The sequence below is a fragment of the Temnothorax americanus genome, unplaced genomic scaffold (genome assembly GCF_048541705.1).
Source record: "Temnothorax americanus isolate GAGA-0224 unplaced genomic scaffold, ASM4854170v1 Scaffold1, whole genome shotgun sequence".
Lineage (NCBI taxonomy): Eukaryota > Metazoa > Arthropoda > Insecta > Hymenoptera > Formicidae > Temnothorax > Temnothorax americanus.
In genome coordinates, this window is record NW_027509230.1 from 3563077 (window position 1) to 3588583 (window position 25507).

General features: G+C 36.8%; 6 protein-coding genes across 30 annotated transcripts in view; 3 read left to right on the forward strand and 3 right to left on the reverse strand.

The window, feature by feature from the left end:
• LOC143893877 (uncharacterized) overlaps positions 1-4841 on the forward strand; it is a 42732-nt gene extending 37891 nt beyond the window's left edge. For all 14 annotated transcript variants that reach the window (XM_077399790.1, XM_077399807.1, XM_077399784.1 and 11 more), the window contains one exon: positions 80-4841. In XM_077399790.1, the coding sequence (XP_077255916.1) occupies positions 80-151 (72 nt within the window). In that variant the 3' untranslated portion in view covers positions 152-4841. The remainder of the gene's footprint in view (positions 1-79) is intronic.
• An 815-nt stretch (positions 4842-5656) lies between these two features.
• LOC143895168 (ubiquitin-conjugating enzyme E2 N) lies at positions 5657-9937 on the reverse strand. 4 transcript variants are annotated; one of them, XM_077402127.1, is made up of 3 exons: positions 9805-9937; positions 7708-7967; positions 5657-7431 (listed from the first exon to the last, which is right to left on the reverse strand). In XM_077402127.1, the coding sequence occupies exons 2-3, from the start codon at positions 7950-7952 to the stop codon at positions 7221-7223; spliced, it is 456 nt and encodes a 151-aa protein (XP_077258253.1). In that variant the 5' UTR covers positions 7953-7967; positions 9805-9937; the 3' UTR covers positions 5657-7220. The 4 variants fall into 4 exon arrangements, with proteins under 4 accessions (XP_077258253.1, XP_077258221.1, XP_077258233.1 ...); XM_077402095.1 differs by lacking the exon at positions 9805-9937 and adding an exon at positions 9118-9719; XM_077402107.1 differs by lacking the exon at positions 9805-9937 and adding an exon at positions 8600-9103.
• Positions 9938-9967: 30 nt separating this feature from the next.
• Positions 9968-16424, forward strand: Elp1 (elongator complex protein 1). Of its 2 annotated transcripts, XM_077399990.1 has the most exons (13): positions 10102-10303; positions 10419-11263; positions 11432-11860; positions 11940-12428; positions 12519-12748; positions 12816-13222; positions 13298-14411; positions 14520-14713; positions 14834-15104; positions 15359-15495; positions 15666-15820; positions 15892-15955; positions 16036-16424. In XM_077399990.1, the coding sequence occupies exons 2-13, from the start codon at positions 10835-10837 to the stop codon at positions 16095-16097; spliced, it is 3981 nt and encodes a 1326-aa protein (XP_077256116.1). In that variant the 5' UTR covers positions 10102-10303; positions 10419-10834; the 3' UTR covers positions 16098-16424. The 2 variants fall into 2 exon arrangements, with proteins under 2 accessions (XP_077256122.1, XP_077256116.1); XM_077399996.1 differs by lacking the exons at positions 15359-15495; positions 15666-15820; positions 15892-15955; positions 16036-16424 and having other exon boundaries at positions 9968-10303; positions 14520-14724; positions 14834-14972.
• A 773-nt stretch (positions 16425-17197) lies between these two features.
• On the reverse strand, positions 17198-19791 carry LOC143894554 (G2/mitotic-specific cyclin-B). 3 transcript variants are annotated; one of them, XM_077400939.1, is made up of 5 exons: positions 19659-19791; positions 18474-19019; positions 18048-18287; positions 17819-17937; positions 17198-17744 (listed from the first exon to the last, which is right to left on the reverse strand). In XM_077400939.1, the coding sequence occupies exons 1-5, from the start codon at positions 19686-19688 to the stop codon at positions 17489-17491; spliced, it is 1191 nt and encodes a 396-aa protein (XP_077257065.1). In that variant the 5' UTR covers positions 19689-19791; the 3' UTR covers positions 17198-17488. The 3 variants fall into 3 exon arrangements, with proteins under 3 accessions (XP_077257065.1, XP_077257046.1, XP_077257056.1); XM_077400920.1 differs by having other exon boundaries at positions 18402-19019; XM_077400930.1 differs by lacking the exon at positions 19659-19791 and adding an exon at positions 19205-19606 and having other exon boundaries at positions 18402-19019.
• A 79-nt stretch (positions 19792-19870) lies between these two features.
• Positions 19871-25507, reverse strand: part of LOC143894713 (protein mono-ADP-ribosyltransferase PARP16-like) — a 36850-nt gene continuing 31213 nt past the window's right edge. For 3 of the 5 annotated variants that reach the window (XM_077401288.1, XM_077401306.1, XM_077401296.1), the window contains exons 2-7: positions 24103-24453; positions 23875-24030; positions 23570-23779; positions 23285-23450; positions 23062-23194; positions 22477-22988 (exon numbers count right to left, since the gene is read on the reverse strand). In XM_077401288.1, coding sequence (XP_077257414.1) covers positions 22829-22988; positions 23062-23194; positions 23285-23450; positions 23570-23779; positions 23875-24030; positions 24103-24429 — 1152 coding nt within the window. In that variant the 5' untranslated portion in view covers positions 24430-24453 and the 3' untranslated portion in view covers positions 22477-22828. Of the gene's footprint in view, positions 20016-20182; positions 20376-22476; positions 22989-23061; positions 23195-23284; positions 23451-23569; positions 23780-23874; positions 24031-24102; positions 24454-24839; positions 25029-25507 lie in introns of those variants that run through there. The other 2 variants (XR_013256146.1, XM_077401277.1) reach the window with 2 other exon arrangements.
• Positions 20793-22496, forward strand: LOC143894939 (vacuolar protein sorting-associated protein 26C). 2 transcript variants are annotated; one of them, XR_013256210.1, is made up of 6 exons: positions 20793-21123; positions 21200-21343; positions 21491-21883; positions 21958-22054; positions 22133-22272; positions 22357-22496. XR_013256210.1 is itself a non-coding variant. In XM_077401635.1 (6 exons), exons 1-6 carry the CDS (start codon positions 21067-21069, stop codon positions 22437-22439), a joined length of 900 nt encoding a protein of 299 aa, XP_077257761.1. In that variant the 5' UTR covers positions 20798-21066; the 3' UTR covers positions 22440-22496. The 2 variants fall into 2 exon arrangements, 1 of the variants encoding a protein (XP_077257761.1); XM_077401635.1 differs by having other exon boundaries at positions 20798-21123; positions 22147-22272.

Below are 25507 nucleotides of genomic sequence, written 5' to 3' on the forward strand. Positions count from 1 at the left end.
TGTGTTTATTATTTGATAGAATAAAATATCAGGAAGCAGTTATGAATGAGAGTCAAAGAAACATTCTCTTCTTTTCTAGATTTTGATGAAAACGATGCCCACGTCTATGTTTAGGCTGTTGACCGGCCAGGAGTCTCCGGTGTACATATAAAAAGCGTTCAGTTGCCTGGCTGATGCGTAGTGAACAGACAATACATCCACCATCCACCACCATATTATCCGCTACCTTTACTGTACAGGTTATTCAATGCAAATCGCTTTGTGTTTTCGATTCTTATGGGACGATTCGATACATTCACCAGCTCCTGCTTAGTAAACGAGACCTACATAGGTACGTCGCAAAAACGTTACTAAATATCTACTCAAGCATAATTTATATGATTATCGATTATTGTAAGAGATATTCGTCTAGTTCTAAATCAATGAGATTCTCTATAACATAAATATGTTCCTTGAAATCTTGCGAGATGTTGTTTCGATGCCGGTCAATGCATTATGTAAATGCATTGCGGTGTTTAATTTATTGTCTGAGCGGTGTAGAACTTGCGGCGAAATTGCCGCGATTACTCAGGCGTTCGATTTATTACGAGTCTAGCAAAACGATAGGGGGAAAACAAATATTGATTTTCAGTGCACAACAAGTGGATGTTACAGAGAATCGCATTATTCGCGCCAAGGAAGATGATATAGGTGATGCAGTTGCACATGATTATAAATAGCACAAAGCTCTTTACCAACAGCCGGAGCAGGGCTGGAATTGTATATTACGTAGTTTAATGACGTAGTAATATTTATAAAAAAAGATCTCCCTCTATCTCTCGCGGAGACACTTTAAGAGCTAAAGTGTTTATTTAATCTTTTTTATCCTTAAGGCCGGCGAATACTTGCGGCGCGATGCCCGAGTATATTAATTTGTACTAAAATTACTATCTTACCGTAGTAAACTTCGGACGCGTAAATCTCGTGATAAATAATGCCATAGTAATTATATAGAAGAGCACAGTAACGTATTCTATATATATGAGAGGAATTTTTTTAAGAGAGTAGATCAATCTGTTTTTTGCAATACGTTAAGCTGACTTCCGGCAAGAGATAAATAAACTGTGTATCTCTCTCGTTGAATACACGGAAATGGTCAGTGGACAAAAATGTTGATTCAACATCATGTATGCCTACATATCGCTTTATCAATGCTATTCTGTCGTATACTCACCTGTATCAAAGATGAAGTCGCAACGTTCACCGCGCGATATTATTTTTCGGAGCGACGTTTGAAAGTCCTTCATATTATGCCTCATAAATGACTGTCACTCGCGAGAAAATAGGTAAATAAAAAAATTTTAAAGTTTATTTACTCCGAATATTGCTATATCCGTAAGTGCACAATTTCCTAATAAAATATTTAAAGTTAGTGTACATTTTTAGGAAAAATATGCACGCCTGTGTGTGTATGTGTGTGTGTGTTTGTGTGTAAGAGAGAGACTTGTTTTTTGTTTCTCGCGAATGGTAGTCAACTGTAAACTTGCAAAAGTCATCTTGTTCCCAGTATGTTACGTTAATCGCGCGCTCGCTTTTTCGATCACATATTGATAAATGTTGAGAAATGGCTGTGTATTTAAGAGTCTAGATTTTATAGACGTAAGACCGTACTCGACTTAGGCACTTTAGAATAGAGGCCTTTAAATTTTTCAACACTTTACGTCCTCTAGCTCTCTCTTTCTCTCTTGATATTTCGTGAATTCCCCGCTCGTTTTAATAGAGATTCAACATCTTCATCGAATTGTTAACTCTGATTGAATCTTTAACTTAAAATTCATGGTAGTAGAGCTGTTCAAAGTATATTACGCTGAAAATGTTTTAAGTACTTATCGATTAGAAGCCTTCATGTCTCTCGAAATTTTCCGCCATTCCGAAGCATCTCGCATTTCAATTTGGAAAATAATATTTTTGAGTAATCTCGTCTCGTTTCGCAGATTTCCCACGAAAGATTGATGAAGTACGCTTTAGAAATCTTTCTACCGCTCGATTCCTATCGATCTAATTTTGTAGAATAAAGATTCTTTTAATTCACTCGTTTTTCGCGTTCGGAAAAGTTCAGTTCGTAAAAATAGTCGTAGTAGTTAATCGTAAAATGGCTTATAATTATAGACTGCACCTTATCCGTATCAGCTTGCAGTAAGTCTTCACTCACCATGTATAATACTTACATGTAAAATATGTAAATTGTATTCGACTCAATGTGGCTTCACTGCATATAGGCATACAAAATGAAAATCTAGCTTTTCCCGACTTGTAACTCTTCGTCAATGGAAAGTTTCTTCTGAAATATAACAGACTGACTCACTTCTATGTGTGACCTAATAAGATAAAAAAATTACTCATTCTAGAGAAACATAAACTCTACAGTCGTATTACTAGAAAAACAAAAGAAGTCCTCTTCTATATAAATACTATATGCCATAATAATCTAAGTTTTATCTATTTTTGCTGAAAATTTCTCACCTTCGAGCTATTCTGCTTCAAATATCAAGAAGTGTGCGATGACAAACTTTGAGATTCCTGATGTCTGATAAAATTTCAATGCCAAAGTACATTAAGTAGGCGTAACGACGAGACAGCGGAGTATACGCATAATTTTCGACGAACTGAAAAAAGAATTATTCAGATTTTGTCTGAGAATGTGCGAATCGTTTAAGGAACGATGTATCCTAATTTGCAAAAAACTGAACTTGCGTTGTATTTATCTTCTGACATAATTCAGATAGACAGGGCATTTAAAGAACAAGCGTTCATAGGATTAAGTAGGACGTTAACTAAATATCGTGTAAAAGATATCTAATAAACATCTTTTGAAGAAAATTATCTTTTCGAGGATAGAAGCAATTAGATTGCTCTCGACATTGTACAAACTGAGAATTGTTTCTATCTACAAAAAGACGAGATTTTCGAGGCATGTTAATTAAACATCTTTCGCCTAATGAATATGCTCTTCGGATCTTGAACTCTTTTTTTTTAAACAGCCCTTGTAAGTCACAAAATTTGTGTTCACATAGTGTCATAATACATATTGTAAAAACAATCATACGTAAACCTGTTTAAAAGTGACGAGGAATGCTAATTTTGTAACAAATAAACTAGAATTTAATTTTGGAAGATCGAACATGTGTTCTGGGCTTTGCTCTCTTTGCTTTGTCGACATAACAGACATGGATTCTCCGTATCTAATTGTAAGTCGATTCTTCGATTACACCGATATCTTCAAAGATCTCTCTGATTTGCCATAGACACGATATTTCCTACGGGACAATTCTCTGTGAGGCACGTGGATGAAGGGCATGTAAATAAAAAAATTTTTGTTGTCTACGATATTTAGTGATGTAAAAGCGAAAGTGTGACGCGGTGCACGACGCCGCAAATCGATACGGACGGAAAGCCTCGTGAGGATAGTTACGTGAGAAATGTCACGAAATATATGTATAAATATATGGTAATTCCATTACTTCATCGAGGAGGGTGTAGCGAAGCATATTACGATATTGCATATCATGGGGAACCGATATATCATTGTGGAGACCTTCATTCATTACGGGCAGATATCTAAATGAGTATGCAGAAAGTATTATCTTTTGCCGGAATCATCAGAGTCTAGAATAAATCGCGACTATATACGTTAGAGCAATGGATTTTGGCATAGAAATTTTAACCATATATTCGACGAGCAACACAAAGCGGTATGAATATAATATATGGGATCAAACAAGATGTGTTATATATTGGGTGGCTGAAACTTATCTAGTCATTACGCTAAGAATAAGATAAATATATAAATATAAATAAAAATAAAGAAAAGTATATATATATATATATATACACATAATAAGTTAATACTCAGCCATCGCAAGCCACCCTGACTGAATGTGTCTAGCCACATTTTAATAATGACATCTGCAACTTGTACTGTCAATCTGGCCTTGCGTGGTCATTACTTGTATGTTCGTTAGAGATGAAATGTAATATTATTAAATCGTCATTACACACAGTCTTCGTTCGTTGACTCAAATTTTATGAGAAAAAAAAACAATCGACTTCTTTTGTCTTAATAACTGGAAGGTATATATATAAGTTATTAAAGTATGGCTTCTCTCTCTTGAAGTATTTACGAGCGTAAATTAGTAAATATATAGACTCATTTGACTTTATCTGTTGATATTCTATTGATATTCTTCACCTAAATTCTTTTTCTATACATTTTTTTTCTAGATTTTCTACGATTGTTGGTAAATTATATTATATATGAACGAATGCGAAGGGAGGAGATCTAGTAAACTTGTTCCGTTTATAAATTTAAATAAGCGTACAGTTCGTCGAAATGAGAAAGTTTCGTCGTGTAATTATTTCCAAGCGCTGTAAGACATTTTGTGTCACGCTTGTCCTCTTTAACGAGGACATTGGCAGGTAATGTCTGATTTATGGAATATTTCGTCGATGACAATGCATGTCTTGCATCATCGAGCCTTACAAAGTGAAGAATGATCGTGCAAAGTCAGTATGAATGGTAGAAAACATTCCAAAATTGCAGTCAGAATCGTTATGAGGCAATTGAGAAAGAACCCAGCCATTCATGATAAATAAAAAAAATTATTATATCTTACACACACACACACATATATATAGAGCTTGCGCTGTAGCTTCACCAGTCATGCTACAAGATATCTCATGACTGTCCTTATCAATGTTTGTGAGTGTATAATAAGTTATAAACTATAAGTGAGCTATTGAATGTGTATATGGTATAAGCTAGTCCATACTAACATACAATAAAATGTAATTTTGAATTCAAATTCATACGTAGTTATGTCTGTCACTTTGAAGCACGGTAGGTATATGATGCAACGATGAAAACGATATATAGCTTTTCTTTTATTTTTCTTTTCTCTCGTAAAGGCTTTATTTCTTCAAAATATTCCACGTGACATGTGAAGCAATGAGGTATATACATTATGAAGCTTGTTCATAAAAGCGAGCTAAAATTATCTAAACTATCAATATCGTGGAAAGTAGAAGCACCGACGAGCCACTCCTCTTTCTTTCTAAAATGTCCTAACGAGCTTCTTTACATCCATTTTAGCACCGAGTTAATGTTGATAAGGACATTTTAATACACTTTGTTATAACAGAAATACAAAATGACATATCATTTAAGCCTATATATATATATATATATATATATATATGTGTGTGTGTGTATATATATATATATATATATATATGCTTATAAAAAAGAAATCTTTTATTCGTTCTCCATCCGTTAGTATTTTATTGTTATATTATTAGCTTCCATATTCTATTACTAATTTAGCAACATAGAAGTTCAAAATAAAATTTTATTTTGTAAATTTTAACATGTGTGTTTTTCACACATTTTGGTAAAGCAATGATTAAACGAACGTAAAAAAAGAGGGAACTAACATATTTCATACATGATTCATTACCGATTATACTTAATGAAATGTACATATAGCGGCATTTAACTTTTTGGATCTAAATTATTTATGTACGTTAATTATTCCATAGTAGCTCTTGGAAAATCTTTCGTATCGCACTGGCACAACGTGATAATGCATACAATAGAATAATTATTCTAAATTTCCCAAACTCTTAATAATAATTTCTTTATTATTGCAGATTATCTACAATTGTTTTAACCTATTCCCGTGTCCTTAGATTACAAAACCTCTCTGTTGTAATTATTTAAAAAAAAGAATCATTAATGCAATGTCCCCATTTTGTGGATACCTATATACTAACTGGTTGAACTTTTTCTCACATTTGATGCAATAAAACGTACATTAGGTATAAATCATTGACATTTTTTTATTAAGCCGATTATATCAATATTAAGATTAATTTATTGAGCCAATGCATTGTGTGATAATCGTGTTAAATATGTCTATCAATATATATACTATATTCCTTTGCCACCGTTTTGTTACAAAGATATCGTTTCTACTATTTTTTTATTTATTTACTTACATAATGTGCAACGTATGTAAATTTAACTATTTTTTGCGTATGTTCAATTCTCGTTACGATCGTTAATTTTACTTATTAAATGGAAAATATTTACGTATATATATATATATATATACGTAATGTACATATATGTATATGTATATATATATATATGCATATGTGTGTAACTATGTATTTTACATTGTCTCCTTCAAGTAAGCAGTCATGATAAAACAATATTCTTTTTATGTATTTTAATCGAGTCGATTTTCTCTATGTTAAAATTTATTGTATCTTAACGAACAGAATTTGTTCATTGTGAGACACAATAAAAAATGTTTCTATTCTCCTTACTTATATTTACACATTATAAGCAATTAATTGGCAATCATTATTAACATAATGGAAGATTTCTATTCACTTATAGCTCAACTTTTCTTAGCACAAATCAAATGTATTCAAACACGTTTCTCCTTATTATACATTGAAAATTAAAGAGCTTTCGCGATAATCTACACCTCGCAACGAAATAAATCGTAGATGTCGAAAGACGCTTAAGTTTACATAGATTGAAAATGCTTTCGTATCTCTTTTAATATAACATCTATAAGACACGTGAGATAAATAATAGCTGTTACAGATCGGCCTTATCGTTCTCTAGTCTACGTATGCAAGGATACTTAAATCTATGGTGTATTGGACAGAGACAACCAGTTAGCATACATAATAAATTTGTTTCAAAGAAAAGAATGTCACATGTCAAAACGTAGATCTCTCAATCTCATCTTTAAATAATACATTAGGAAGAAAAAGAAAAGTACAAGTTGCAAATTGCTCTAGCAGCAATATATTGAAAGAGTTGTATGTCGCGTACTTTTCCTTAATATAATTTCAAACTTATGTAACATATCTCACCGCGTCTTCTCACAAAGAGAGGCTTCCTCTTGCGCAACGTTAATGTAGGAAGAAGATATTTACGAAGTTTCTCAATGAGCGATTGAATAAATTCAACAGTGCTTTTGCATTTCCCCCACGATATAGAAAATATCCATTCTGTTTTACTCTTACAAAACTTTTATTATTTTTATAGCAAAATTGTGGACACAGGTGTCGGATACGCAGTTGGTGCGGGTAAGGTGATCAAAAGTCTGGGAAAGGTAGGAGTAACGTCGCTTTGCTTCGTCGTGGACGATCTGACAAGGCTGAGATCAGTTGTCCATAGCGTATCTTCGAGTCCACTCTTTGGCATTACGTATCGCTTCGCTTTCATTGACTTTCCAAAGTTCAGCTACATCATTCGCCAAAGGATCGTCGGGATTTGGCGCGCTCAGAAGCGCTTGTATGGATAGCAGAACTGTTCTGATTTGAAGCGCTGGACTCCACTTGTCCTTGAGGATATCCAGGCAAATCCTGCCCAATCTACAGATAAATCGAGATAAATCATGTTAAAGCGTCACAGCGTACCGAGACGGTAGATTACCCGTCTTTGTCATTTTTATTTAAATTGATCAATTTCTTTAAACATAGATATACATGAGCGACTTTAATTGCAATCTATCGTTAAATTTATGTCAAAATAATAATTTGCGTGACTTCTTTTCCCGACTTATACGAAACGCAATAAATGCTTGATAAAAACGAGACTCGCACGGTTTTGATAATCAAGATAGATATATCACATGTTGTCATCTTTACCTGTCTATATTTGGATGATATATTTTTGTGATAAACCTAACTTTCGGTGCGGACATTGGGTAATCTTCCGGTAGGAACAATTCAAGCTTAAACAATCCACCTTCGAATGGCGAATCTTCAGGTCCCGTTACTATTACGTGAAAATATCTAGCATTTGTGTCGTCTGGCACGGCGCTGATACCAGGAACTGGTTCTTGCATTAATCTTTGAGTTTCTTTAATAATCCTCCGTGGTAACGCCGCCATTGCTTATGCAAAGATCTGCGAGGAAAAGAAATTTGCAAGGTTACTAAGGATTATTCTTGCATACAATATACCAAACCGTTTGGCCATTTCGGCAAAACAGTCTCGAATTGAAATCCGAAAGTTCATGTAAAATTAACTGCAAAACGACGATCTCTATCATCATTTTTCACTCTCAAAGCTTCACTCAACAAGATTCCTCAATTTAACAATTTTTTTAAGTACATATTTTTTTACAAAACTCACGTAAACGAAATGAAACAGCTACCCTGTGTTTTCTTTTCCACTTGTCTTTCCTTTACATATACATGATAATTTGCGACGCGAATTTAAATCCGACGACTAACGTAGCAATGAATTGTAACTTCTAACTTCGTTTCACGCTGGGAACCTTAATGAAATGTTCGTACACGAATTGTCATCGATAAACGTAATTTTTTCTTTCGTTACAAAATCTTCTCATATTAAATCACAAAGAACAGACGCGATGACGCGAAAATCATCTCGAGCCACCTCGCCAGCATCTCTCGCATACCAACGGGAGTACTTTACTCTCTCTCTCTCTCTTTCTTTCCTTCTCTCTCCCACCCTTTCTACACAAAACACAATGCTGACCGCCGAGCGGTCATCTCGCACCGCGATTTACAAACCGGATATCCTGGCATGTGTCGAGGAGGCGGGGGATCGATAATCTCTTTCGCGGCCAACTCGTCAATGGGCAACGGACGAACGACGATCGGCTACGAGTTGACAGCGTTGACAGCTTTGCCACACCGAGCGGAGCACGTACGCGCGCACTCACTCGCCTCCACGCGCGCGTACGTGCTCCGCTACGTGCGCGCGCGTGCATGTGTGTGTGTGTGTATGTGTGCGTGCGCGCAGAGGTCCACGATATGCGCTGCCAAGTATCGGGGACGACGTGACCGCGTGAACGCGTGAATCCTCTCGAGACGTCGCGGATGATAAACGGGCGCGCGATAAATCCAGGGGGCAAAATCCGGAGTTTGTGGGCGACAGAAAGAAAGAAAGAGCGTACAGATCGTGCGCATCCCGGAGAGTATGATAAACAAAGGGTGCGAGTGACGCAGCGACGATCCGGTTGCTTCGGCTCGTTATCGGCGCCCCGACACGGCACACGGTCGCGCACCGTCCGCACGCGGATACGTACGATATTCCCTACGTGAAAAGCTCGCAGTCGCGTCTCACGCGAGCCTCCTCGGTCCTCCGGCAATTTCTCTTTTTTTCTTCTCTCCCCGCGACCACCTCTCTCTCTCTCTCTCTCTCTCTCTCTCGGCGACTCCGGTGTTCCTCCAGAAACCTCGTCGTTAACGCGCTCGCTCGCGCTCGTTCTCCTGGCTAGTCGTCGCCGTCGCCGTCGCCACCGCCACCGCCGCCGTCGGCCTCACGTCGGCCCCGCAGCCGACTGTCCGGGGAAGAGGGGGAGGAGAGTGGGACCCAACCGGCCGGTGATCCACGGGTCCACGGGGGCTACTCGATCGCGGCCCGTTAATTCAATTTCCACTCGTGCCGTGGACGGTTGTACCGCACACGGTCGACGGTTGGTCGCGGCTGGTCCTCGTTGGTTCGGTTCAGTCAATGGTCCCCTTCACAGCCGCCTCTTGCGATTCATTTTATCACGCTGCTTGATGGCGCTGCTCGCTCTCCAGTCTCCAGTCTCCACTCTCTTCCGTTCCTCCGGTTCTCTCGGTTCGTCCGCGTTTCTCCGGTCTGTCCGTAATCCGTATCTCTCACTCGCGGGTATACCTCTGTTCACTCTCTCTCTCTCTCGCGCGCGCGCGCGCGCGCGAGTTCAACCCGTTCGTTCGACACGCGATAACACCCCGCTCGCCCGTACCCTTTATTCGTCCGTTGTCCGTTGTCTCGGAGAGCGTCACCGAACGACCGAACCACGAAGTCGTGAAGTCACGAGAGAGGCTAGACTGGTTAGAGGACGGGACCGACCATGCGGCAGAAGCTGCACAGAAGAAATAATGGAATGGACGCGTTCACATTCACAGCAGGGCTGCGTTCATCCACGCTCTTCGGAAAAATTCACACCTCGGCAGAATAGCAGAAAGCAGGAAAGCAGATGCCAATCGGAACGTCCCGTTTGACCACAGCCACTCACAGCCCCCGATGCCTGGTGTTTTTTCCTGAACCAGCCAATCAGTTATCTCGCCGCAACGTGGTGAACAGGACCAATGATAGTACATTGTCGCTACTTGTCGCGTCGTCACCATACTCACCATCGGCAGCCGGCAGCATCGCTATTGTGCGCTGTGCGTTGATTGCATTATTGCATAGGTTATTTCGTCCGCTGGTCGCGTGGTTTAAAAAAAAAAGGGAAAAACGAGGTAAATATTCTTATAACAACTTTCGATCATACGCGCTTTACATTTTAAAATCACATTATTTTTTCTCACATAAATTATCTTATTTATTTCATCATCTAATTTTTTCTGTTTACAGCGACATAACCTTTTTCGTAACACGTGTAGCATTTGATTGAACGCGAGGACTGGTTGAAAGATTCAAGTGATATTTAATTTCGTGAAAAGGATCAACAAAATTATACAAGATTTGGATTTAGATTCGGATATAGTTCTAGAGTATCTGCGCTGCATAACCCAAAGGCAGGATTGAAGGTGCCTTTGCTCCTAAACGCGACCTAAACAAAACGAAGCAATCTAGCAAAAGAAACGTGTGTAAGATTAAATAAGGTGACCTAAAGAACAACAACAAGTAAAAGGTAGAAGAAGATTTGTGTTAAATAACTGAAGCTCCCAGTTGGAGACACGGCGATAGGACTGCCTATCCCAAAATTAAAAGATTGAAATAAAACCGATTCACCTCCCGTTGACTTGAAGTCGATAAAAAAGAAAATCATGAGAAATCTAACGGTTCACCAAGTATGTCGTAGAAATATCGATTTTATGAGCGACGTAAAAGATCTTCAAGAATCTTTGCATTGCGCTATCAATTCAAGTAACAACGATCTGTACCTGTTATTGCACAATCACCTCTACGTAATACCATTTGAAGGAGATATTATCGATCTAGATATTGGTCCTTCTCTCAAAATTGTTTCAATGGAGTATTGCACCACCCTGCAGGAATTGTACTGTGCTTATGAGTTTGGTGACGTTGTTAAAATTGACATAAAAGATCCAACTCGTATTGATCAGAATACAGTAGGGATTTTTGGTAACGGCCTACAGCGTATGAAATTCAGTCCGGATCATGAACTCGTTGTTGTTGTAACAGGCGAAGGGGATGTAATCACTATGGTATTAGACTTCCAAGTAATATCAGAGGTAATACTTATTTGGTTTCAAATCAAAATTTTTTTTTATTATTCAATTTTATTCTTGTCGTGCATTTTTAATAAGCAAGACTGGAGACTCTCCAGGGAGAGACTGGTCCATTCGCCGCCATTTGCAATTTTATTTTATATATTAAACTAGATATATATTTTTTTACAGGTAAATTTATATTCAGAAAAGTTTGGGCAGTATGAATTTTTTAATGTTGGTTGGGGCAAAAAAGAAACTCAGTTTCATGGTTCAATGGGTAAAGCAGCGGCTCGAGCTGAACCGCTCGAACTAATCCCGAATGAGCACGATGATGGTGGTACTCGAATTTGTTGGCGCGAAGACGGCGCGTTTTTCACCGTTAGTTTTCTGCATAAGAAAACGAAAATTCGAGGATTTAAAGTATTCAACAGAGAGGGTATTTTATGCTATACCAATGAACCGGTCAACGGATTGGAGGAATGTCTAGCTTGGAGTCCATTGGGAAATCTGCTTGCCGTAACTCAGACGGCATACGATAAATATGTTATTGCATTTTTTGAGAAAAACGGCCTTAAGTACTCGGAATTTTTGCTGCCTTTTAAATTTGGAGAAGTAAAGGTATGTTAAATATTGAAATGGATGATCTTTGAAGATTGCCTTGTAAAATTACAGATTTTATTAAATAGATGTCTTACAGGTAAAAGATCTGCTTTGGTCACCAGATATTTTGGCTGTTGTTTGTCACGAGTCAAAAACAAACACTAAGCTGATACAACTGTGGACTGAAAATAATTGTCATTGGTATCTTAAACAAACTCTTGTCTTTAATGAAGCGAATCCGTTGCTATATGTAACGTGGAGTAATGTAACTAATAAAAAGGAATTGATTTATCTAACCAAAAAAGAAATTACTTTCTGCTCGTTTAATTGGTGCCTGGATCACAGCAGAGGCAAAACAGTGGATGATATAGCTGTATCTGGTGTTATTGATGGAAGTAAAATATTAGTCACTGCTTTCAAAGATGGAGTTGTCCCACCGCCAATGGCGCATCAATCTTTAGAAACTCATGAGTCACAAAATGCAATTATTTTTGGTCCAAATATTAATAAGTCAGCCTTGATAAACAGCAACAACTTCTTTACTATTTCGTGCAATAATAAATTGACGGTTTTTAAGCAGAAAAAGGTAATTTATCTTAACAAAATAATGATGCAGAAATATGATATGATGATACATAATCTATTTCTTGTTGCTTTATGTAATTTAATATTGTAGAACGCTTCCACGCTGACGTATGTAACTGCAAACGTATGTAGTATTTCTTGTGACGTACTATACGTTATCGAAGATAAAGCATTAAAAATTGATGACCGCGATTGCTTTATGCAACATTTCTTATGGTTTACAGAGGACATCACGTTGTTCTCTATAGTTACGAAAAACCACAATCTCTTGTGTGTTTTATCTCTAAATGGCATGCATTCTAATGATTGTCTGAAAATACGGTATGTGGTATCCCAGAATCATTAGATGTGTAAAATAATATCTATCTAAATTTGAATTTTTTTACAGGGAAATTCATGTTATGGATTATCCAATAGAACATATAGTTTCTTCTCCCGATGCAAATACGGCTTACATAAAAGTAAGAGATCGAATATTTAAATACACAAGAAACGGAAAACTTGAACAGACAGATATAACGTTAAGCGAACAGTGCGAGCAAATAGAAGTTATACAAATTGATTCGAAAGATATTATACTTGCTCTGTCTATGGAAAATAGTTTCTTGGTCGACGGAAAAGAAATTGCTAAGAATATTACAAGTTTTTACATACATTCTGATTTTTTGCTTCTTACGACACTGCAATGCACATTGATTTGTGTCTTGTTGAACGAAGTTAATATAAGGCAGCTAAGTGAACGTGATTTAACTATCCAGCCCTGGGATTTAAATATGAACGAGATTTTATTTGCTGGTAAATACATACTTTTTATAATCTCTTTTATTTTGCATATAGGATATTTTTTTGACTTTAAATATATCGTTACAGGTATCTACGTCAGACGACTCGAAAAAGGTTCTCGTATAATAACGGCGATACCGTACGACTCGAAAGTAATTTTACAGCTGCCTAGAGGAAATTTAGAATGTATACAGCCAAGGGCATTATCGGTGCATATACTAAAATGTTATCTGAATAACTGTGATTATTTGACGGCACTTGCCATAATGACTAAACAACGTATAAACTTGAATTTATTATACGACCACGATCCACAATTATTTATGGATAACGTGAAAAAGTTCGTAGAAGATCTTGTACAGCATAAGAAGTTAAATTGGTTGAATCTGTTTTTGTCAGAATTACAAAACGTCGATGTCACCCATACGATGTACACGTTTTGTTATGCGGATCGCCCTGTCAAATCTGACGCTAGAAGTAACGAAACTACAATTAATAAGGTAGACGAGATCTGTAAATTATTAAGAGATGCCATGGAGAAACATCGAGATGCGGATAATTTAATACAACCGATATTGATAAGCTTGGTGAAAAATCAACAAAGACAAGGATTGGAAAATGCACTTAGTAAAATAAAGCAAGTGAAAATGTTGGAGGATTCACAGAGATCAGAGTTACGTGATTCTACTGTGTCCGCTCATGGAGCATTAAAGTGTTTACTTCATTTCGTCACTATCGATACGTTATATGATGTTGCATTAGGCATGTATGATTTAGAACTCGCAAAGTTTATAGCGTCTGAATCATCGAAAGAAGATCCCAAAGAATATATTCCATTCTTGAACAATTTGAAAAAATTAGACCCAAATTACATGAAGTATTCTATTAATGTGCATCTTAAACGTTACGAATTAGCGTTAGAGAATTTGTCTAAAGATCCAACCAAGTTTGAGGAATGCTTAAATTTGATACGTAATCATAAATTATACAAGGCGGCAATAAAATTGTTTGAGAAGAATACTACAGAGTATAAAAAGGTGGCTGAAGTTTATGGAGAATTTTTGTCAAGTGAAGGTAAATATGTGGAAGCTGGTATGATGTTTTATAGAAGTGGCGATCTTGACAAAGCTGTAGAAACATTTAATATGTCAAGCGATAATTGGGAGGATGTAATCGCAATATCAAGAGAGATGAAGCTAAGGTAAAGATATACAATTTTTTTTCGTACATGCACGAAAAAATATTATCGTATCATCATTAGAATTAATTACATATGCTGTTCTATACACATAAGAATTGATTTTTTCAGCCCAGCAAATTCACACAAACTTTATAACGCACTGGTTGAACGTTTGAAAGCAGAACGGAAATATAAACATGCAGCTATAATATTGAAAGAATATCTAAATGATGCTGAAGAAGCAGTTGCGCTATTATGTGAGGGAAGATCTTGGAAATATGCAATACGAATAATATCTGATGTTCGACGTTTAGATCTGAATGGTTAGAAAATGGTTAATAATCAAGTGAATCAATATCTAGTATAATTATTATAGTATATGTATTTTATACGTATATAGAATTTATATATAATATATCAAATTTTCTGTTATATTTTTATAGAAACACATATTAAACCTGGAGTGAAGGAACACGCAGAACATGTAATTTCACAATTGAGTAAAATGAAGGAAGATTTTCTTAAGTACAAGTCGCGTCTTGCTATAGTGAGAACAGAAATTAAAGCAAAACAAACACAAATACAATTGTCCCATGAAAAAACCTATGGCGATGAACCGGAATCTAATAAAGAAATTCCAGATTGCATTAGTGACACAATCAGTATCGCGGAATCTGTTTCAAGTCGAATATCGCGAATGTCTGCGTCTTCGAGGTGCTTACATATATATTTTTAAAATTTGTCCGATAGCATTATATATAAGGTTTGTTGTTTATGGCTGTACTTACGTATACTTGTACTGAAAATGGAATAGATATATGTTTGAAGTTTGGCGAAAGTGAGAAAGAAAGTATTAGTGCAATCTAATGCAGCGATAAAGAACAGGCCTATAAATTGTACACTTTGTATATATTCATGTATAATCTTATATCTATATATAAAGTAAAAATATGAAAATGTCTTTTTAGCAAGAGCTATCGGTCAAGTAAGAACCGTAGAAAACAAGAGAGAAAACTTTTCAGTTTAAAGGAAGGCAGCCGATTTGAAGATTTAAGCTTAATACATGCCCTTTACCAAATTGTTAGCAACGCGTACAAGGATAGAGGTTGGTCCATAGAAGCAATATAAATTCACAACAGATGTATAACATGTATAACATTATCTCGAAGACGTCATGGAATATATGCTATAACTTTTTCATTATAATATATATTAAATATTTTATTAATTAATATATATTTTAAAGGTAATATAAAAAATAATTTTTACTTACAGACGATTGGTATCAGCTGGTACAGGTACTAATACGATTCGAATTTGATGAAAGCGCAGAAAAGATCATAGTTGAAACAAGGGAGTTCTTTCAATTGGTGGAAAGTAGTAAATCTGAAATTTGGGACAGATCAGCTCCTACAAGTTCAGCTGACATAGTAAGTAATCAGTATCAACAATATTTCAGCAATTTCTGAATTGCGCTTTACATTTCTTAATTTATTTACAGGAAAAAAGTGAAAATTATACACAAGCACAATTTCAAGAAATGATAGCTCCTATTAAATTAATAGGTAAGTGCTCACCAAATGCGGTAGAGTGATATTTTTTCATTTATCGGCTTTTAATTATTTTTTGCTTTTTAATTTTTCAGAACGCTACATAATGTATCCACCTGAGGTTGATGCAACATCACGCGTGCTGAGTATTTTTTAACTTTTTTTTACATGTGAATTAAGTATTTGAAAAATAAGTGAAAAATCGATTTTTTTAAACATTGCATATTTTTAAAATATCAGTCATGAATATAAGGAAGTTTTGTTACATAATGAATATAAGATATTAATGTAAAAATAATTAAATATAAAGGCTTCTTTTTAGCTCAACTTCTTACACAATTTAGCTTTCCTGTTTTTTTTTTTCGTTTTTTTTTCCATATTGGGGAGAAAAACAGAAGGTAAACTGTACAAAAAGTTCATCTAAAAAGAACAAGCCGTAAGATATTGATGTAAAAATTACAGCAATAAAGATAAGTTATAGTAATTTAGTTATTTATTTACAAAGATATATGTGTATATATAGAGTTAGTAATTTAATCTATATCATTGTGATATTATAATTAAATTTGCAACTAATTAGGCCTAAATATAATAGCCACTTGTATTTGATCTTACAATAGAGTCATACATATATTAACATCTAAATTTGGAAATGTTAGAATTTGGATCGCTTAACAATATAAAATTTTATTTTGTTTCAGGCATGCGCAAATACTTATATACTAATTATCTTATATACATATTATAGGATATAGTAATATAAAATGTAAAATCAAAGAACATTTCTTTATCACCATATTGATAAAAATTTCCTAAGCGATATATGATATTTCCAAAAATTATTACTTCTCACTTTTATACACACAACTTTTATCCAATTTATATTTCAAAATAGCGATCAAAAGACTTAACGATAGACTTCCATACTAATTAAGATAGACTACATCTGAGAAAATATAAGATATATAAAAGCATAAGAAAAAAAATGAAATATGTATTCGAATACTCACATATTTTCATATGGTGGCATCAAAAGTATTTGTGTAGGACTTATATCAAAATTAAAATATTATTATAATCAACTAGGAATAAAAACTAAAAGCTTTATTTAATATTTCATTATAAAAGATGCAGTTTACGTTTTCAGCTATATACCTCACTACGGCAGTCCAAAATAAAGTCCATCAGTATTACCCGACTAAATTTTCATCCTTACAATAACAAACGTTTTGTATATAAAGCTCTAAATATATGTCCTTTGTTTTTTTTTGTTTTTTTTTTTTACGTGACTAAATGAGAATAGACTTTTCAATAAGAAATTTGTGCATTAAATGTCTAGCGCGCACAACATTAATTAGTTTGCGATAAAGCTTTACTTTATCCTTCGTTTATCTTTATTTCTTGTAAGACGCAATGTGTCACGAATCATAATGTTCACGATCATATTCATCGATGTGACATTTAATACAATCAGACAAACACCTTATTGAAAATATCTCCAAATTGTGAGGAGTTCAAAAATAAATTCTATTCTGTTCCATTACAAATTTAAGACTCATTGCTTCTTGCTGCAATGGAAAGCATAATTGGCGATTTAAGCTCTGGTCGAATACTAATTTTCATGTGTTTCACATGGACGTACTTCTTTCTCACAGCTTGATATTTACTGTCCTCTGCGTTAACTATTATGGCAGCTATATCTTGTACTGCAGGTAATACATCGTCCTTGGAGTAAGTGCTGTAGTGTGTTAAAGTATCTGTCCAGATAACCTTGCCTTCGTCTTCTTCATCGTTACCGATAACTCTGCAATCATTTATCCATTAATCGAAAATATTACGGAAGGAAGGTATAACGTAAGGTGATTCTCAATAACTTACAAAAATGCTAGATATATTGCTGCTGCAGCGATAAGACTAGGTGGATAATGACACATTTCATAGTGAACCAAGCTTTGCTCGAGGAAATACTTGGCCATCGTGTGATGTATAGGGAGCGCCTTGAAATAAATTATTTCGACATTACTTGACAAGTTACAGCGCCAGTTATAAATAACGTAAATAAAGCGACAAAATAAAAATTGAAATTCCGAGCGTTACGAATACGCACTTTTCCAGCTTTGCTGTATCTTCGAAGAAAATGCAGCGGTAACGGTCGCCCGAACGAATAGTCCAAGATTTTCACGATGAGCATTTCCATGTTCAATATATCTGCCTTTGAGTACGCCTTGTCCGTGATATATACAAAATCACTTATATCCGGCGAATACATTTCTTCATATTTGCTAGCGATAAACATAGCTGTTACACCTACCAGCTGCAATTTCTTCCTATCTATGCTTCGGTAGAGCTGCAACAACAAAATATATACGCATATAAACAAAAATATATGCAAATCATTTATAGCGTAAAAATTAAAAGACGTTCGCCTCCGACGCGGCACGTTACATCAATTGCGTCTTACTTGTAAGAAGCGATCGATAACTGCGATGGTAAGGTACAACGTCTCTTGCATCAAGCGAAACTGTTGATGTACCTCTACCAACCAATCTACCAGCACACATCTCATTTTAGAGGTGACTTCCTGGCCCGCTAGAAATCCCTTCTTAATGGGAAACTTCTTCTCTAACGTCCTTAAATAGTCATGTATGTCGTTGGTGTAGAGAGAAACTAGAATGGGATTATTCTCGTCCTGTTCGTCAATGTCTTCAAACTTTAGAAGATCCGTTGAAAATGAGTCTCTCTCCTCTCTCTTCTGACTAACAGCGGCAGACGTAGGGTGTACATCGACCGCGTTGGGCGCATTATTTACACTGGTAGATGACGTTTTCACAACCGGTTTTACAATTTGCACTAGCGGCTTCTCGGGTACATTTGCTACTGGCTTTGCCGCTTGTTGCTTCGGTCCTACCACCACTTTCTTCTTTTGCAATAGACTAATCCTATCGATGGGCTCAACGCCCCTCAACGTGTTAACTCTGTTACTTATTTCACATAGCACCGCCCTTTTCCCTTTCGATGGCACGACAACCATCGACGGCTTCGTATTTCTAATATTCTCCTTTGCATTTGCATGGTTCACCTGAAACACACATATGCACGTATGAAAGAAATTTTGAAGATAAAATTAAAAAAGAAATATGATATTCGACGTTCTCGTAATGTAGAAAAAAGATATATACTTTTCTAGCGTTAAAATATTTTTGTTCGACAAACGGACAAAATATCAATAAAAATGGAGCAGCATGTATGTGTGTCGATACGTACGGAGGAAGTCATCGTTACAGAAGAATGTGGCACAAACTCAGGCTACTTTTAACTCTTTCCGTTTATATAATGTTTATTATAAATAAACTGAAGATACTAATGATACGACGCTCTCGGTGTTTAAACATAACGTTCCTCGTTCTCGTCGACGTCGCATAAATATCGCTCTCGACGAGGGAGAAAACCTCCTACGAATCATCCCTCCAGATTCATTCCCATAAAAATGAATCGCTCGCGAAGATTGTCGCGCTCCACGAGGCTCGAAAGGGTGACCGGATAAACGCGGATAGACAGACGCTATATTGCGAAAACGTGGCCGGAAAGGCATTTAAGCGCCTTTAAGCACAGAGGCATTTAAAGATGTCAGGCATCGGGACCACTGCTGGGCCGTTGGCCGACCCACCGCCAATTTACCGCGGATTTACCGCTCGCGGAATCGAGTTGTCGTGCTCACCGTGACCGCGTTCCGATTTCTCGTCGCCATTGTCAGTCGCAATCGCGCAGAGGGGCCCCTTGTTTCCGTTGCAGGCACGAATCTTCGTCTCTTCCCTCGAGAAGTGAGCCGCTTGGATCGAGCCCCGGGTTCAACACTCGTAACGACTTCTCTCGTCTCGTCGATTTGAATTTGTTTGACTCCTCCTGACGGATCGCCGGCCCGCGCCTGCGCGTGCGCGGCCGCAGATTGGTTGTCAGACCAGACGGCGCCGCCTCCATTGGCCGAGGACGGCGCGCCTGGCAGTGGCTGGCAGTGGCCTGGCAGCGAACTTTCGTTCCGTTCGAGATCGGGAGACACGCCTCGGAACCCTCGGGGCTACGATTTGAGGAAGAAAAAGGGACGTTTTTTGAAACAAAAACGACCAAAAGGTCCAGAGAGACAAACGAGGAAGGGCGCGCGGTGCGCACTCGAGCTGGCCGCTCTGCCAATGGATTAAACGCGCGAAAAAGTAGCGAAGGGAAACGTGATTTTTGTGATCTTACCTCGCTTTTATCCTTGTTTCTCGCATCGATGCCATATATCTTCAGATATCTCCAAATGTTTCTAAATATTTCCAAATTCTGTTCTCGTGCCAAAATTCTGTCGCTAACTGATAGGACCAACCGTCACGTTTGCTAATTCGCAATTGATATGATTGTTTTGGAAATTAACTCCTGCGAGAATACCACGTAGACGCTGAAAAAAAGCTTGCCGTTAGTGTAATTTTATTTATACGTAAATAAAATTATCATTTTCGTGCTTTTTGTTTTAATTGTGATATATTAACGACTTGTCCCCAATCGCAAATTGGCACGTGTTACGTCTGTTCGGAATGGATTATCGCAGAATTACTTACTCCATTTCCCCTAGACAACACAATAGAAATTTGGGAAATATAACTAAACAAGAGCGGTTTGAAGCGTTCTCTTCTTCTCACGACAGAAATTTCGGAAATAAATAAGACGCTTTGAAGCGTTCTCTTCTTTTACTTCTTTCTTTACTAATAGGAGAAAGGGAGCATTTGGAAACATTTGTAAGTGGACCTTCCGAAAATTCCTATAACACATGCCCCCAATGACAGTCCGAGCGTCCGCTGACAGGGCTGACCGTCGGCGGCGAACAGCTGATCGTAAATCACGATTCGAGATGACAGCTGTCTACTCGCGAAACTTTTAAACTTTGCCTTCAGCAGGTGGATCGCTTATCAAGTCTTATCACCTATCTTTTGCCAAGTTGTACTGAATATTTGGAATAAATCTATGGAATTAACTGAAGAATATCGAGCGCATTAGTGACTATTTGACTTCTCTCGACAGCCGAGCCGATGACGTTTTCAGATACGCTCCTTTGACAAACGTCAAAGAGAAAGTTGAGGACCACCCGCAAAATGTCTATCAATATAGACATAAAATTGAAACGTGCAAGCAAGATATATCACGAAGGGGTCAGTTTTATTCCGGTCTATTGCGTTATCGCGTTAATTGTGGATGCTCGGGATTAAAATTGAGGTTATGTCGCAGGAGGTGGTTGCCGGTCTGATATTGTTGAAAACCAACTCGGACGTGAAGCACGATGGCATATTTCTCACCATGGAAGGCTCGGTGAATTTGCAGCTTAGCTCCAAGAATGTCGGTATCTTCGAGGCGTTTTATAACTCCGTTAAGGTAGGCATTTTGTCGTGTGCATATTGATGCGAGGAGATCGTTGAATTACTTGTTTTTTTTCCCCATCAGTTTAATTTTTACGTTTTTTGTTTTGTTAATACGAATACAGCAGACACTTTTTATTACGTAAATTGTAATCGTTTTCAGCCAATACAGTTAGTACAATATACCCTGGATGTTGCTCCATCGGGAAAGATTCCAAGTGGCAAGACGGAAATACCATTTGAATTGCCATTAAAGCCAAGGGGAAACAAATCCCTTTACGAAACGTATCACGGCGTCTTTGTGAATATACAGTACCTGATACGCTGTGACGTAAAAAGGAGCTTCCTCGCTAAGGATGTGAGCAAATCGTTGGAGTTTATAGTCGAGGACAGGGCAAGCGCCAAGGTGGAGAAGGATCATAGTAAGATCGTGTTCTTCAAAATAATGCCGGAGTCTCTGCAAAATACTCGGGACCGATCCAACGTACCGAGGTTTTGCATCTCGGGAAGATTAGATTCCTTATACTGCAAACTCTCCGAACCTCTGACGGGAGAAGTACGTGGCTTCTTTTTCTTCACTTATCGGTATAACGATACGGGATAACGCTTTCCTCTATCTATTATGCGTAGGTAGTGATCGAACAGTGCGACGCCATTATAAAGTCTATAGAGTTACAATTGGTGAGAGTAGAAACTTGCGGATGTGCGGAGGGATATTCTAGAGACGGTAAGAATGTCATTACGCGGCCAGGTTCATGTAAAAATGGATGCATTGCGGTAACGAGAGAGATGAAAATTGACAAAGATGTAATTTTACAGCGACGGAGATACAAAATATACAAATCGGGGAAGGTAATGCTTGCACAAATCTCGCTATTCCAATTTATATGATATTTCCGAGATTATTTACGTGTCCTACGTTGAGCACGAGCAACTTCAAAGTTGGTAAGAACACTATTACGTTATTGCATTAAAACAAAAATGCGAATTACGGTTACAATGTAATTCCGTTTTGTTTTTTTTTTCTAGAATTCGAGGTAAACCTTATCGTTGTGTTTGAAGACGATTATTTAGTCACCGAGAACTTTCCTATCATATTATCGCGATATTGAAAGTTGTAGAAATAAAAATATTTTGTAAAATAGTATGTCCATTTGCCATATAAAATATATATTTAATGTATTTCAAAAATGTGTGTGTATATAAAAGATGTTTTTTACACATACGCACCAGTGGACGAGTTCGTTATAACCGAAGGCTTGACATAAAAAGGCTGTAAATGCCAAAAATACAAATCACAGAAAAGCTGTTTAAACCAATTTTTTTTCTTGTATACATTTTTTAAAGCACTTGTAGTTTTTTTACGCTATTTATGTTGGCACACGGAGCCTATTTTTTATGAAAATGTGGCATTTGGGGCAACCTTCTTCTTTTTACGTCAAAAGATTTCAACTTATATAAATATATAAAATTTCCATAAATTTTCATTCTTACTCTTCTCCTATTCAAATCCTGCTTTCTGTATAAATAGTCTATAATATTTTTCTACTTGTTTGTTCTGCGTTAGTCCGACCGAGGCTAACAGTACGACGTAGCCGAGCACGAACGTCAGTAATTTGTGTTGCTTGAACCACGCCAGTAATCCCGTATTATCGGTAGTACTGAAGACGTAAGATGTTTATAGCAATAATTGCGCGATAAAGCTCAGTTGACATTACGTTACACACAACTTACCTAGTTGAATGGAGATCTTGACTATAAACGAGCAAATAGCGTATTCTTACTAAATCGCTGTTTGTCACTACGAAGTACTTCTCCGGTATTCTTCCACCAAGTGAATCACTCAATGTATTTTGTGCGTTATCTCCTGCAACACAACACTATTCTAGAAACTTACTCTTTAAACCTTGATACGCTGTAAATTGTTGTCACTCGCGTAGATACGGTATACGCTTACTTGAATCTCCTCTCTTTATGTCAGGATGATTAATAAGCTCGCAGAGAGCTATACAACTTATCTCGCTTCCAAGAAGACTAGCGCCCCAACCGTAACCCACAGGACTGTACGGTAAGCTCACTCCTAATTCGCTCGAAAAGTATATCCCTTTGCCAAACTCTGACCTCTGAAACAGCAAATTACTTAAAAATGCGCGCTAATTTTTCGTAACTTTAGCGACACAGAAAAAGTATGAGAGAGATGACAGAAATAATTTCAATTTATTTTAACGTCGATTTGCCGTACTTTGCACATGTTTTGTTGCAAACCGTAATGCACGATGGAATGGAAGTTTTCCAAACGGCTGCCATGATACGCATAAAACGTCGAATGATCTTTAGCGCTTGATTTCCATTTCTCTTCTGCCGCGGATTGTTTCGCGCTTGCCACTTGAAATATAAGATTTGGAGCTGCGACCGGCACCGCCAATGGCACTTTCCTCAGTATGGAATTGTACTGTAACGTAGAAACTTATCTAAGATCTTTTGCGCCATGCCGTAGCGCGTTCTTACGATTTTTGAAACCTCGGAAATTGTGATACGCGTACTTACACTTTCTTTCGGCACGCTCTTGATATACGGATCTCTTAATCGTAGTAATACCCAATACAATAACTCTATTGTTTCGCCGTAATTCTCGTAGGCACCAGCCTCACCAAGCTCTTTGCACATCACGGGCAAAGGAGGGACTGACTCTACGGCTCTTCTCTGTGGAGAAAATTATACATAAGATAAATATCTCGTACACTTAGTGTTCTATCGAATATCAGAGATATTTACCAAAGCTTCAATGTCCTTGCATTCGTTTTTAATGTACATAGGTGGAAACGGTCTTAAGCAACTGTCATAACGGTAAGTGTTGGACGCCGCCACGAAAAGGGACCACTTCAAGTCGGCAGCTCTTGGATCTTTCTCCAGTAAATGTTTCAGCGACGATATCTTTCTTTCCGCATCTTCTTCGGTCACACCGTGATCTATTTGAGACGTATATAATATATCTAAGCCAGTCTTGGTTACAATCTTATTCTTCCCTGGAACCTCGTGTTGTCCAATCTGCCTTGCTCCGGCACCTTTAGATGCCTCGTGATTTTGATTAAAGTACGCCATTGTTTTGTTTATTAACTCTTATACCTACAAATATAAAATACATTGCGTTATTTTGTAATTAATTCATAGGAATAATACATATCGTTTCGCGTTATTACAACACATTATCGATAAATATAAAAAATGCCTGAAATAGAGTGCAAGAACCGATAATGGTAAAGTTTTTCACGTTGCTACATACGTATGTAAAACTACAACTTTACAAGTCATTAGCACGTGATATCAAGTACAACTTAAATACAAATTATACCATTTTCAAAAAGTAATACGTAACGACACAATACATAAACATTATCGTTTCGCTATCGATTGCAGAATTACCTAAGCACAAAAGGTAGAAAAAAAAGAGCTCGCCTCGAAACAAAGTATAAGAATCCAAGATAAACGTACAGACTAAAAGCTATATTTACCATGCATTAACGACGAAGTCGTGCAACGACGCACATAATTTTTATATTTTTATCTTTTCTATCGTCCTTAAATTGTCCTCGCTAACATAGTTGGGCATAAACGATAACAGCGAGATTATTGTGGAGTTCGCAACGTTGTAGAAATAACAAGTATTTTATCTGACTGAAAACAACACTGTTCTACAGGGACATTTAATTCACCGCCTGTGTAAATATCTAGTAATATATATTGTGCTTAAAGGCGCACATAGATGACGCGATATATCAGATTTATAATTCACGAGAAGAGAGCTACAAATAAAAGTTTACTTTCAATAAAAAATATATATCTATGTATAATTCACGAGATAAAATGTTTATATACATCGCTAATCCGTCGATAACTTATTAATTGTTATATAATTACGAAAGTAGCTAATAATAAAAACTTTACAATAACGTTTAAACGGAGAAAGTTTAAAAGGAAAAAAAGAAATAAAGTACAATATTTTATACAGTAACGTTACAATTTTGGTAACGCAAAATTTTACCGTAAAAATATTTTCTAAAACATTGTCGCAAACAGTTCGCAACTTGAAAAATTCAAATTTGTAGACTATCGTCGAAATTAATATCTATTTATTATAACGATTAGGAATCAATCTCTGATTATTTTTTATTTGGATCAC